This window comes from Diabrotica undecimpunctata, chromosome 2 (genome assembly GCF_040954645.1).
Source record: "Diabrotica undecimpunctata isolate CICGRU chromosome 2, icDiaUnde3, whole genome shotgun sequence".
NCBI lineage: Eukaryota > Metazoa > Arthropoda > Insecta > Coleoptera > Chrysomelidae > Diabrotica > Diabrotica undecimpunctata.
The window spans coordinates 130,637,798-130,652,371 of record NC_092804.1 but is presented as its reverse complement, the minus strand read 5'-3'; the positions used below and the strand labels follow the sequence as shown (position 1 = coordinate 130,652,371).

The window sequence follows — 14,574 nt, the reverse complement described above, 5'->3', positions numbered from 1 at the left end:
ACCCCCAGAATGTGCTTACAGACGAGGAGTCTGGTAACGAGGAAGATTATGATTTATATAGGTTGTCCGGGAGAATTATTAGGGCACCTGTTAAACTTATTTTACGAAATAGTGAAAGAGATTCCGAAATATATAATGAAATCGACGAGGCTAGGCCTTCCAGATCATCAGCAAAAGTTAAAAAACAAGTAGGAAAAGATGAAGTTTTTCTGGACCAATGGTGATTTGATAAGTTAAATCGCAGCTTTTTCTTCCGCTAATTTTTCATATTTCTCAAACCTTTCCCCAGTTGAAATTTTTGAAAACTTCTGGGATGAAAATATAATTTCCCATATTACAGATGGGTCTAGAAAGTATGCTTTTTTAAAAACGCCCAAGACCCAAATATCACTAGAGAAGAGGTAAAGTTTGCTCTTGCTATTCTAATTTTGAGTGGATACAACCATAAGCCAGCTAGAAAGCACTACTGGGACTCAAAACGTGACATGGGCAATGATTTCGTGAAAAAAAAGTGTATGAATTTTGTTTTAAAACCTTCTTCTATGTACATCAAAATCACAAAAATAAAACTTTAGAAACAAGTTAAAATTCAGGAACTTAAGGGTTAAAAAGAATTTTAAATTTTAAATGGTATTTAACAGCTTAATTAGTTGATTTAGTATGGCAATGGTTTAGATTTTAGTTTCTTTCTTTGGTCAGCTTTTGTTTTTCTCTTTAAAGCATTAATTTGTGGCATTTAAAAAAGTTTATTACTATTTTTCCATTGCAAAAAGGGTAAAGCATTTCGTTGTATTTTATAAACAATAAATGTGCCAATTTAACTCACCCACTTAATTAAAAAATAGCAATAAAAATACGACAGTAGAAAGTAGATAGGTTTTGTGGTTGGTAAAAAAAACTCCTGGGAAAGCTGGGAATATGAGTAAAAAAACGAAAAACTAAAGGGTCTGTAGTTAATGAACCTAAAGAAGTTACAGTATTAGGACATATTCACCTAGATTCCATGTTAAGTAGGACGCAATAGCAGCTGTATCTGGAATCAACTGAACTAGAGCCCAAGTAACTTTAAAGAAGAAAAAATTCCATCCATATAAAATACACTTAGTACAGGAAGTTAATGGAGATGGTTATGACTGCCGAGCAGATTACAGTTTTGTGAAATAATCAGCAGTGACCGATCCACAGCTTCACTTTAATATTTTTTTCTCCGATTAATTTACTTTTGTTATAAATGGTCTGTATATTGTCAAAATTCCATGGGACTTTTTGAGAGAATTCGTTAAGATATATATATATATATATATATATATATATATATATATATATATATATATATATATATATATTATTGTGATCTGCTTTATGATGTTTTATTATTAATTAACACTAATTTAATTAATCCAATTATTTAATTAATTAATTCACTAATTTATGTAGAATCATACAAATCAATTACTATTAAAATTTCTCAGGGTGCCTTTTTAATTTTACTTTAATCAGTTTACTTTATATATCTCTTCTAGTGGGTTCAGTATCTCCTAGTTGCTCATAATCGGGATAGAACAGGAAACGGAACTAACATTAAAACAACATAAATATGCACACAAATTATTATTTATTTTCAATAAGCAATACGTTGAATATTAATAAATAACTTTTGTGGGCAATTATCTTTCCCAACAAACTCCTATACTCTAAATTTAATTTTAATTACAAACTATCTATTGATCTGTTTTATAATAATATCTACTAAAAAAAATGACCATATAAAAATATAATTTATTCACAAAAAAAATAACTCTTTGAAACTTGGAATCTTAGTTCGTATGCTTATATTTGATTTTATCTTTAGAATATCTTAGATTTTTCTTTCATTCAAATTATTTGACTGACCTTTATTTTTTTACACCAATGATGTCTCCTCTCGATCAAACCACAGTTCTTTCCTTGATTGATTATGTCCGGCTACCATCAAATCTTTCCCGTTCTCAGCATCGATCCAAACCGCATACCAGCAAACTACTCCTCCGAAAAAACACAAGCCCAATCCTCTTTTGACCGGTACTCTTTACTCACAAATTCTCCTTTCTTTTTCAATTATATCTCGTGGACTATGCAGACTCAAAAGAGGTATTAATCTTCTCGATTTTGATCTGCTCTCAGCTTCCACCTTTTTCACTAACAAACGAAAACACTGGTACTCAGATTGACTACACGAAAACACGTCTTCATTTCTGGTCTGCCGGTAACATAATAATTCTTTTAATCTCTCCCAGACAACCTTCTCAACTCTCTCATTTCCACCATTCCTTTTTAACCAATCATAAGCATTCATCTTTCCCACTTATTTTCGATTTAGAAAATTTCCAACATGATATTTAAAACAAATTAACTACTTTCACTCAAATTACTTTTCAGAAACCATTAACAATTTTACCTTTTTCAACAGAAATAAGTTTCCAAATTCTTGTTATCTCATATCTAAATCTAATTCTTATTTACTTTCGAAAAATGTCCACCGCAAAATACAATTACAAAGTTTATTCCTTAAATCTATAATTATACGGGTTCCATTGTCCTTTCAGTATTCACTCAGTCTTTCACGGAACAATGTTTTCTCTTATGGTCTATTTCAAATAAGTACAGGGTTGTATTTTAACTTATATGCCCGCGGTATATTAAAATAATAAAAAAACTCTTTATTCTATTTCTGATCGATAAACTGATCCATAACAATATATATATATATATATATATATATATATATATATATATATATATATATATAATAATTTAACATTTATGTTAACGAATTGTCAACAAATGATTATGAATAACTCCGCAAATGCTTTGGATAACAAAATTTAATTCATTTTTTTTAATAAATTAAATAAATAACTGTACCGAATTTAAAACTGGATTTTCAAACGATATCTTATTTGACCCCCATTAAGATGGGGAGAAAATATTGGAGTGATTCTTATCCTGACTTAGGAGTGAAAGTAAAATGATTGAAAACATTGAAAAAATGTCTTTACCTTTAATTAAGAATTGATCTGTTGCTGGGATTTTAAAAAAGGTTGTCGTAGTTTGTGATAATAACTCTGGTTTGTTTTCGTACGGCCACCCTGTATGTATAGATGTTACGATTAAAATATTAAATTTATGACGTAAATATGCTGCAAAATAAAATTGGAAAATAAATAAAATACTACGCTTATATATAAGTATATGTTCAGTAAGAATATTCCCTTTTGAAACACTTTACATTTAGGGGGCGTGTATTTTAGAATTTCTACAAATTTCACTGACGCTCTCGCCAAAACTGAAATCGATAAAAGCGCTCCCGCCAAAATTTTAACGTAATTTCTAAAAATTTACGAAAACTTAATTTTTACCATAACGTTGGAAAATCACAACACGTTCTATCAACACGTATCGATTTTGATGAGATTTTAAAATTACCTTCTATTTGCTAACTTCTAAATCTACCCTATGTCGAGGTGTGCTTTTACCTTGGGGGTGGAATACTTATAACTGATTGTTTCACATGTTATTCACCACTGTGTATTCCACATAACTGATATACTCGTTAAATATGTTTTCGAAAGTTCACGTTTAAGGCCAAATAACTATGCAACAAAAATCAGTTATCTACTACAATCTAAGTACAATTTACAGTTGAAGGGATTTCTTTCAAAGCTGCAAAATTTATATAGTATTAAGATTTTTCAGTCTTCCGGAAAGGCCTTCTTTAGTACTAATAAGATACTCCACCTAACTGTGAAAAGCTTAAAGTGGAATAATAACTCTATATTGGAATACAATGTAATTTTAAGTCTGATTTGACCCAAGTTTGATTTTAGTATGGGAAATGCACTCCAAAAAGTTTTTTTAACTGTTTTTATTTGTGTTTTTAGTCCATTTTAATTATAATAATAACTCTTAAGATTTGAAACTAGCATTGTCTATAATAAAAATAATAATCATTTTTAAGATTTGAGACTAGCATTGTAAAATTTAATTAGAAAACTTTTATATTAGATACAAAATTATTCGGAAACCAATAGTTCTTGAGTTATATGCGAAAAAAGAACGAAAAATATCGAATGTTTTGAATTTTTGAAGTGAAGCTTCTATACTGGAGTTGTATTACTATTTTTCTCTACAGTAGAATGCTAAGGCGAACGTCATGAGAAGGCTTCGTTACAGGTAGCGTCATAGAATAGTGGTTGTTGACATCAATTCACTACTCTCGATCAAAACTGCATATAAAATAACTTACACAATATAGACATTAAATAAGAAGTAAAACATTAAAAGAATATCTGTCACTAAAAGATTCGATTCGTAACGGTTGTCAAAATTTAATAAAACTTACATACTCCTGTGGGGGACAAGTTGGAATTAGGCTTATCTTACCTCCCCCTTCAAAAGTTATATATGCGCTAGGTGAGCTTTTTATTTTTAAGAGGTGAAATCACCCCCTATTGAAAATAATGAAAACAATTTATATTAAGGCATTTTATGGATTTAAATCGTGTTAAATTAGGTAATTGAAATATTGTCAATTATAATAATGGATATTGTGTACATTCTCAACCCTTAAATAATATTAAAAACCACCCCTTTTAATAAAAATAATTGAAAAAAATCGTTTAACAGGTTCAAACGCTTTTGTAGTGCATTTATATCATCTACAATGTAATTCTCTGCTTATATAAAATAATTTTGGTTGATTGCAACACTTCAACCCTTAAAACTACCCCCTATGTCAAAATATATAAAAAAATCTTTTTAAACAACTTCAAAATTTTTAATGTAGATTTATATTCAAAAATTCCGTTCTTATCAATAAAACATTTTTTGATTGGTTGCTTATTTTCAACCCTTAAAAACCACCTCTATGCTTTGGTAAATGTCTAAATAAAAAAATTAAGTATACTCATGATGTTTTTATTGTAAAAAATTATGCATGAAAATACTTTACATTAGAAAGTATACAAAATATATTTACAAAAATAAAAATTATTTACAATATATCAAATTATTCATTGTCTGAAACGTCATTCTCGTCGTCTTCTAACTCCACCTCTTCGTCTATTGCAGGGCAGTTTTGACAATTGTCGCCAGAGCATGTTCCACACGTAGCATTGCAAAATAGACCTAGTCTACGACAGCCACACGCTGAGCCGCAACCCTTTTTGCAATTGCAAAAAATCATCTTCAATAGTTCTTCTGGTGCAGGTAAACTTTTCATTTTTATTGGTTGTAAAATATCATCACTCTTGAACCATCCCCAATCCGTTATATCAATGTCTTTGTTTCCAAGCCATATCTGAGTTTGTAAATAAACTCTTTTGATATGCTCATCCAGGGCACTTACAGTTGGGACAAGAGATGATAATTTAACTGCACTATTTTTAGTTGTGGCTTTAATAAAGGATTCGTATCGCATTTGTTCAAGTAATGATAAATAATCTTCGACCTTATTTATTTTGTTCATGTAAGTGTCTTTGGCAAGGCCATACAGCAAAATTGTACAGTATCTCCCAGCTTCTAAAATGTCTTCGAGATCTGAAGTACTCCTGTCATTGGCACTCATTGGCGGTTTGCACACGCAACTTCAAAGGAGTGTCGCTTCTCTGTGTTCGTTATATATATATATATATATATATATATATATATATATATATATATATATATATATATATATATATATATATATATATATATATATGTATGTATGTATGTATTATATACATATTTGTGTGAGTGTTAGTGTGTCTGTTACGTTTTTCGAATATACTTGAATAAAGCATTTATATATACAGAAAATAAGTTGATGCTCCAAAATATAAATAACATGCTCCAAAATTTTTTTGGAATAACTCAGATAATTTTTAAGCTACAGTGTCCATTACAAAAATATTTTGAAGGTAATTTCAAAAGTTACAACACTAAGTAGATTAAAATATGTTAAAATTCTTTCTTTTTAAATAGTAAAGGGCCAAAGTGCTGATTACAGGTGTGTCAGCCGCTGTATCTCAAACTTCAATTGGCTATATCTCTATTATTTTTCGAGCTACAACAAAAATAAAAAAAACCAATTTTTTGTTAAGAAAAAAACTACATTTTGGTATAGAACCATTTTTCACGTATCTCGTATAGTTTTAGATTTATTTTGAAAAAATGTAAATTTTTAGATAATTAAAAAAAAAGATTTTTTAATTTAAACATGATTTTTTCAAAAAATACGCATTTTAAACAGGAAAAACTTTTAAAACTTATAAATAACACTAAAAAAATGAATTGTAGAAGATATACGTTTAATTTCAATTCTGATCGAAATAGTGTTACTTCTCGTTTTTTTTTAAACGCTAGAGTAATTCAAATTCTTTCTTTCGTATTTCGCTTTGTTTTAATCGAAATGGCTTTTAATATAGCTCATTTTAAAGGTTTTTTCTAGCTCTTTAAAAAGTGTTGTATGAGTTTTTATCAAAAAAGATGTCCATTTTCCGATATTTGATGTTAAATGCATTGAGTATAGTATCCCAAAAATAAAAAGTCATCTTCAAACAATTATAAATCGCTTAGTATTGTACTTATAAAACTTAATAAAAAAACAATCTCTTTGTCTTTTTATAAGCTTTATTTTTGTTCATTATAGATTTTTCAATAAAACGCTTTGTTTTTGAGTTATTCGTACAAAATCATTGGAAAACATGTTTTTTTTGCGAAAAGTTTACTTTTTCGAGTGCGTATAACTCAAAAAGTATTGATTTAGCGACATTTAAATTTATATGACATTTTTTGTTTAAAATTTGATTCTCTATCAATTTCCGGGGTTATTTTGAGTGTAAAAAGTTCAACCCCCTAGATGGGGTGCCAACCACCCCAGGGGTAGAAGCACATATCGGCACCATATAACTTATGTTTTTTGAGTAATTTACTACCCACTGTAAAAATTTCAGATAAATCGGTGCAGTTATAAAAAATTTAAAGGGAAATGCCACAGTAACTGGACTAACACATGTTACCTGATTAATAACAACATTGAACCATCTGTTTAAAATATTTATAATTCTCGTTTTAAGATAATTTTATATAAATACAATAACTACTTTTTTATATATTTAGTTTATATAATAAATAAATTTACTTCATTTAACGAATTTTTTTAAAATACAAAAAATGAATACATAAAAACTTTATTTAATTTTAAATATATTATTTATATTTTAAAAATATAAAAAATATACACTTATGGACAAAAATATCGAATATTTTGGAATTTTCCAAATTTTTTTTGTGGTCACTATTATTTCAAAATAATTTTAGATTACTGATAATACTCATGTAGTAGGCTGATGTACTCAACTGGTTTACGATATTTTGATGTTTATTTTGACGTTTATTTAGTGTTTAGTGTCATTCGTACATTTCATCGTAAAAAACCTTCTTCACATAAAGGAAAAATCTTAATCTTAACTTATTCGGTTATTTTTAGTTTAATTTATTAGGTTTAATTAAATACTGCCTGGATTTAACCAAGTTTAAAACAAGTATCCCATCAATTCGACATTCCGATGAAGTTCAAGTAGCACATATTTTAATTTTGTACGAGGAAGGATATGTAGAAAAAGATATCGCACGACGTCTCAGCAGAACTGAATCTATAGTTTCGAATACTCTAAAAAGATACCGCGAAACAGGAAATTTTATACGAAGGACTGGTCAAGGACGCCCAAGGTGCACAACCGCAATTATTGACCGTTTTTTGGTTCTTAATTCTACACGGAATCGTTCAGTGAGATCGATGCACCACTTCAGAAATGAGCTATTAAATGTTAGACAAGTTAATGTGAGTTCACAAATAGTTAGACGAAGATCAAAAGAAGCAAACTTAAAGACCAGACGCCCCGCCAAAGTTCCGCGTCTCCTCCAAAATCATAAAGCTCGTCGTTTCGAATTTGCAAGAACACATATTTAGTGGAATATCGACAACTGGAAAAACGTTCTTTTCACTGATGAGACCAGAATCCTATTATGGAAGCCAGATGGTCAAATCTCCTCCAAAATCCGCGTCTCCTCCAAAATCATAAAGCTCGTCGTTTCGAATTTGCAAGAACACATATTTAGTGGAATATCGACAACTGGAAAAACGTTCTTTTCACTGATGAGACCAGAATCCTATTATGGAAGCCAGATGGTCAAATCTCCCTCTACAAAAGAGTTGGAGAACAATTCGCCAGCTGCAGTCTCGCCCAGACTGTTAGTTTTTGAGTTGCTGGCATAATTCTTTGGAAAGGTATTAGTTGGGAGGTACGTACCGCACTTGTGAAAGTGTTTGGACGGATGACTGGTGATTCTTGACGTTTAAAACATCCTGTAAGATTATGTTTTGTCATATGTTGGTTACATTGGATATGAAAGTTTCACGTTAATGCACGATAATGTTCGACTACATGGTGCTGCCATAGTGAGTAATTATCTTGATGAGTTTCAAATTCGAAGTTTGGATTGGCCACCGTTTAGCCCGGATTTAAATCCAATAGAGCACATGTGAGATCACCTTAAACGCAGCATACGACAAAGAAATCCCGTTCCAAATAGGATAGAGCTGCTTCGGCTTGCTGCACAGGATGAATGGAATGTAATTTCTCAAGGATATGTCCAAAATTTACTTGCAAGCATGCTAAGAGAGATGCAAGCAGTAATAAGAGCTAGAGGAGGAATACTCGTTACTGATAATGCATTTCATTAAGTGAAAACGACTTGTTTAAGCAATTTAAATTATCATTTAAGTTTAGATTAAAATAACTTTATTTACCTAATATTAAACATTTATTTTTTTCGCAATTTTCTCCGCATAAAAACTTAAAATTGTTCATTAAACATTGTTAAAATAAACTTCTATTTTACAATAAACGACATGATTGACCATAATTTATTTTGAATATACAAAAATTAGAAAATTCCAAAATATTCGATATTTTTGTCCATGAGTGTAGTATAAAGCTTCACCCTAATCTGCTGTACGGCGTACTGTTCCACTTTTTTATATAACTTATTATTTTTTTAATTTAATTTACTATCAAACGACATTTATTTATATATTCATAATTTCATATGAATATAATTTCATACACATACCTAACAAGGGGTTGGCCATTAGGTATACAAAATGTCAAAACTGTCCATAATTTGTTATTTTGATTTTTGAAATGTTAATTAATTTTTTTTAAATTTGTAAATACAGAAACATAGTATAAAGTTTCGCGCTATAGTCCGGTAAAATAAGGATGCAACCTCGGAATGAAAGATAATAAGCTGAAAATTTGCATACGTCTTTATTTTGATGGCATAAAACTTACCTGAAAAGTCTTATATAATCACGTGTCCGCGACTTAAGATATTTAAGGTCAAAGGTCACGAAAATGAGTTTTCAGCAAATATCTCGTTTCCCTTACACTTTATGACATTTAAGGTGGTAAGAAAAATTGTAGAATGGAAAATTCTCTTCAATTTTTGTCTGAGGTACATTTATGTACCTTCAACCCTTCTTAAGATAGAGCGCAAAGAGTGGGGGACCGCTTACCTGTGTATACGGTAACGCGAAGTCAGCCAGTAGGATTCAATAAATAATAAGTTATATAGTTAATTATTCACTTAAAATACTATTCCGTCCTATATCTATTCCGAGCTCGTCCTATCAAGATAACTAGCAAATCAATATCTTCTCCTACAATGACGGAAGTTTTTCCTACATGTTCAGACTCTGCAATAGCTGTTTCTACAATGAGAACATCAGCATCATCTCTGGCTTGTTTTGTAGTGATATTAACAGCTTTTAATTTGTCGATAAGCATGTCTATAAAGATTTTTTTATTAGATGTGTTCGATAAAAATTGTTCTTGGCTGATAGGCACATTCATTGTTTCATCAAAACGGAGTTCGTAAGATTTTGAAATACCGGCAGTTCTTCTTAGTTGTTCCATTGCTTTAATGTTCTTAGTGTAGTCTGAGTAACCATCAAATACAACAACGATACTTGAGCCATAATGTGTTTGTAAATATCTGACCTATTTATGTAAAATATTACAGAAAGTATCTTTATTCCATACAACGCCGTGCAAAAGAAATCCTCCATCGATAATATATGTTGTAGTATTTAAATAATTTATATGACCGTCATTTCTTTCAATACTTGCAGTTTTTAATGTTTGTAAGCCACGCACAACACTCACAGAGACACCTTCTGATATTAACTTGTTACAAATATAATACAAATCAGCCATTGCAATTAAAAATATTCACTTAAAATTATACGTCTGTCGATGCTAAGATGTCGTTTTCAACTGAACGATAAAATAATTTTTTTTCGGTAAAGAAATACTAAAGCAGAGAAATAGCTCTACCCTACCATTCCCATCATCAAGTGAAATATCCCTCCACCGCTATTGTGCGTATATACATAGAAGTCCCAAACTACTTCGCCACGGTGTGTAGAAAGTCATATTAAAAAAAACCGGTTAGGTCATACATAACAAAGGAGCATCTGCTACAGCTTCGCAGAAACAGCAACCGCCGTACAAGAGATTTGTATTTCGAGATATAATATTCGTAGTAATATGGACGAAAAGTATTTTATTTAATATTGTATGTTTGTTAAAAATAAAATAAATATTATATAAAAAATATATATTTTATAATTAATATCTATAAATATAGTTTATTAAATAATAAATAATAAAAATTTAATGATAATAATAGTATTTTAAGTGAATAACTAACTATATAACTTATTATTTATTGAATCCTACTGGCTGACTTCGCGTTACCGTATACACAGGTAAGCGGTCCCCCACTCTTTGCGCTCTATCTTAAGAAGGGTTGAAGGTACATAAAAGTACTTAAGACAAAAATTGAAGAGAATTTTCCATTCTACAATTTTTCTTACCACCTTAAATGTTATAAAGTGTAAGGGAAACGACATATTTGCAGAAAACTCATTTTCGTGACCTTTGACCTTTAATATCTTAAGTCGCGGACACGTGATTATATGAGACTTTTGAGGTAAGTTTTATACCATCAAAATAAAGACGTATGCAATTTTTCAGCTTATTATCTTTTATTCCGAGGTTTGCCCCGTTTTTTGCCTTATTTTACTGGATTACTAGTCTACAGTACCACCTACTGTACCACTTTTTTTTCATATTTTGATTAATGAAAAGTTAAGCCCACATTTTACAACTCACGCATAGTGAAATTATCGTTTGTAGTGATATTTTGGAGCGATGTATGCTAAAAATTAAGTGTATATGCTTTACACCCAAAAATTGTTATTTTAATAAGATACCATTTGGACCATAAATTATATTCTATGTGATAGCCCATGTATATCGAAATAATTATTGAATTGAATTATTAAAATTTTTTCAACAGCATAAAATTATTTAGAAAAATTTACAGTTCGAACTTATGAATATAGTATAAAGAATCTATGCTCTATAACTATATAAAATAAATTATAATGCACTTTGGGCAACTACATAGGAACATCTTATAACTTACACAATTTCTATAGTAGCAGCTCCTGAGAAAACATAAATTTTTTGACTGGTTTCTTCCCAATCAGATTGACTGCCCTTTACTTCAAGTTTAACAGTGTATTCTACACCTTCAACAACGTATTGAGCTGGTATTACTATTACTGGTTCTAAAAAAATATATCTGTATTAAAAAACATTATCGGTAAGGGACAAAAAAAAATTTAAGTATAAATATTAATGCATTGCTTTATTAGAAAATGTTTTGTGTCACATTCCCACAAGGAGTGTTTATTAGGTTTTTAACCCTAGAGTACTAACGTACGTAAATTTTACGTACCGATTTTAATCTGACAGCAAAAGTAGTTTTGCTACAATATCTAAAATTTGGAACTTGTTTATTGAAAACTGTGTCGAAAATTATAAAGCTAGTTTATAATATGTGACAATCGACGAACAACTCCTAGGATTTCGTGGCAGGTGTCCAATTCCAATGTATATGCCAAACAAACCTAATAAATACGGCATAAAAATACTTATGGTTTGCAATGCCCACGGCATTCCTTTAGCAGAACATTTTGTCACAAGCCTGACGAGACCTTTACATGAAAGTAGACGTAATGTGACAATGGATAACTGGTTTTTCAGCATCCCTCTTGCGAATAAATTATTATCATCCTCTTACAAGTTGACAGTGGTCGGAACACTCCGAAAAAATAAAGGAGAAATACCCCCTGAATTGCTCGATAACTAAACTTGAAAGTGTGGTTCAAGTATGTTTGTGTAAGATGAAAACATTAATTATGAAACAACAACAACAAATCCAAAATAACCCATACATATAATTCAACTAAAGGGGCTGTAGATACGTTTGAGCAAATGTCTCAAAACATTTGCTATAATAGGAAGACTAGAAGGTGGCCGCTATGCATATTTTACAATATGATGAATATTGCAGGAGTAAGCGCTTTTGTAATCTGCCATCACAATGCAACTAAAAACAAACAGAAGCCATTATCAAGATTAAGTTTTATGCTGAAACTTTATGAACAATTAACGAAGCCGTGACAATAAATAAGACTCCAAACAGTACCAACTTTATCAAGAAGTCTCAAAGAGAGTCTTTACATGCTTTTGAATTTGAAAGTTTATCGTGTACATATTACTACAAGATTCTGTTCTGTGTTAGAAGTATATATTTTATGTTGTTTATGTTTGGATTATTAATATTTCAATGTTTTTTATTTGTATCGTTCATAAATAAACTTCTCTTGATAGATAAATTAGATATGAAATAAAAAGAAAATACTAGACCTAAATCAATGAGTACGTAAAATTTACGTAGAGTTAGCATTTACGATTGTTAAAGAAACGTTAGTATTCTAGGGTTAAAGGCCATAACTACGATTTAGCCATAAATGGTGTTTAAATTAACGTTAATTACTAATGCAAGCAAACAATTTCCCAAATATCTTCTAACCCAATTAAAAAAAAAATCTGTGTTAAAATACATGTATAATATTATATTAAAAATAGTTATTAGTTGTTGAACTTTGAAATTTAAACTAATGACAATTTAACACCTCTGACGTATTACAAATAAGGTAAAAAAATATATTAAAATAGTAGAAAAATGTTTGTATCCAGGATCCTATATATGCAAGTTGACGAAAGAATGTGTTTAGTACATAATAATCAAAATACTTAAAATGATATGAAATGAAATGAAAGATAAAATGAAAAATCAATAAGAAAGTGATGTTTAAAAAATTAAAAATTAAAATTAAAAAATTTATTTTATTATATTAAAAATTTTGTTTAATTAAACAACCCCGAAAGTTGCATATATTCTTTCTAATTGTTGATCGTTCTGCTGTATATCCACAATGGCATTTTATTACTCTGTTTTTTGTAACTTTTTACAACCTTTTTCGTATTATTAATGTCATAGTGTCATGTTATTTCTCTATACCTTTTACAAATTTGTTAGTGCCTCTTTTTATGTACTGCTATTCCCTGTATTATCTGTCAGTTCGCTAATATCTTCTCTTCTTTCCATATATTTTTCAATAGTATTAGTATTTTCCCTCTGCTTTCTTTTTCCGTATTTTAAGTTTCATGTTATATTCGTTTTTACCAGGAACTTTTCCATTTTTGATCCTCTATATTACTTCCCTCAATTCCTCTATTGTTGACTTTTTTGAGCTTTCGATGTGTGTTTTGTCTGCTTCTCCTTTGTCCTCTGTTTCCATTTCCTGGTTTGTTTCTTCTCTGGTATATTACTCCGTCGAGTTCTTTATAGTGATCTGCCCATATCTGCTTATATTTATAGTCCTCTATTATAACTATTTCCTCTTTATTCTCTATTCCATAAAAATGTATTTTTTAATTTGTTCTTTATTATTGTTACAAAATAATTCGGTGTTTCTATTTGTTTTTTCCTATTCTACTCCTTGCATTTTTTATTTAAACTTTTCAACTAAATCGCAAACGTACACGTGACTTACGATTTTGTCCAGATGACATTCATAAAATATTTGAGCTGTTCGTAAATAACACTGGTTCTGGGAGCCAAATATGAAAATGACATCCACGCGTTCAGGTATATTATAAACCATCGTGACAACTACAGCTAAATGACAGTACCGATCGTACAAATAATGAAAAATGACATTTGAAATTCTCAAATAAAACAAAAATTATTGAGCCCAAAAAACAGATATTTTCAACTTGTTTTGCAAAAATGGCAAAAAAGTCCGAAGAGCACTTATTATTTAAAATAAAAGTTCGGAAGATAGCATTACAAACACAAAAGTTATAGTAAGCTGGGTGATATTAACACCCTGTGTAATTACTAAACAACATTTATACAGTGTCATTAACAGAATCAACAGAAACTTCGTTAAATTTTTCATTTAAGCCAAAGTTTTACAATTATTGCTCCACCCTGTATAATTATTATTTATACCATTGAATAGCATTATTTTTGGTCTTTCAATGATGTATCACAAGTAGGGGTTTA

General features: G+C 29.8%; 1 protein-coding gene across 1 annotated transcript in view; it reads right to left on the bottom strand.

Annotated features, from left to right (window-relative positions):
• LOC140434877 (uncharacterized) overlaps window positions 1-14,574 on the bottom strand; it is a 309,793-nt gene that overhangs the window by 252,731 nt on the left and 42,488 nt on the right. Inside the window, exon 6 of the mRNA XM_072523474.1 lies at window positions 11,578-11,722. Coding sequence (XP_072379575.1) covers window positions 11,578-11,722 — 145 coding nt within the window. The remainder of the gene's footprint in view (window positions 1-11,577; window positions 11,723-14,574) is intronic.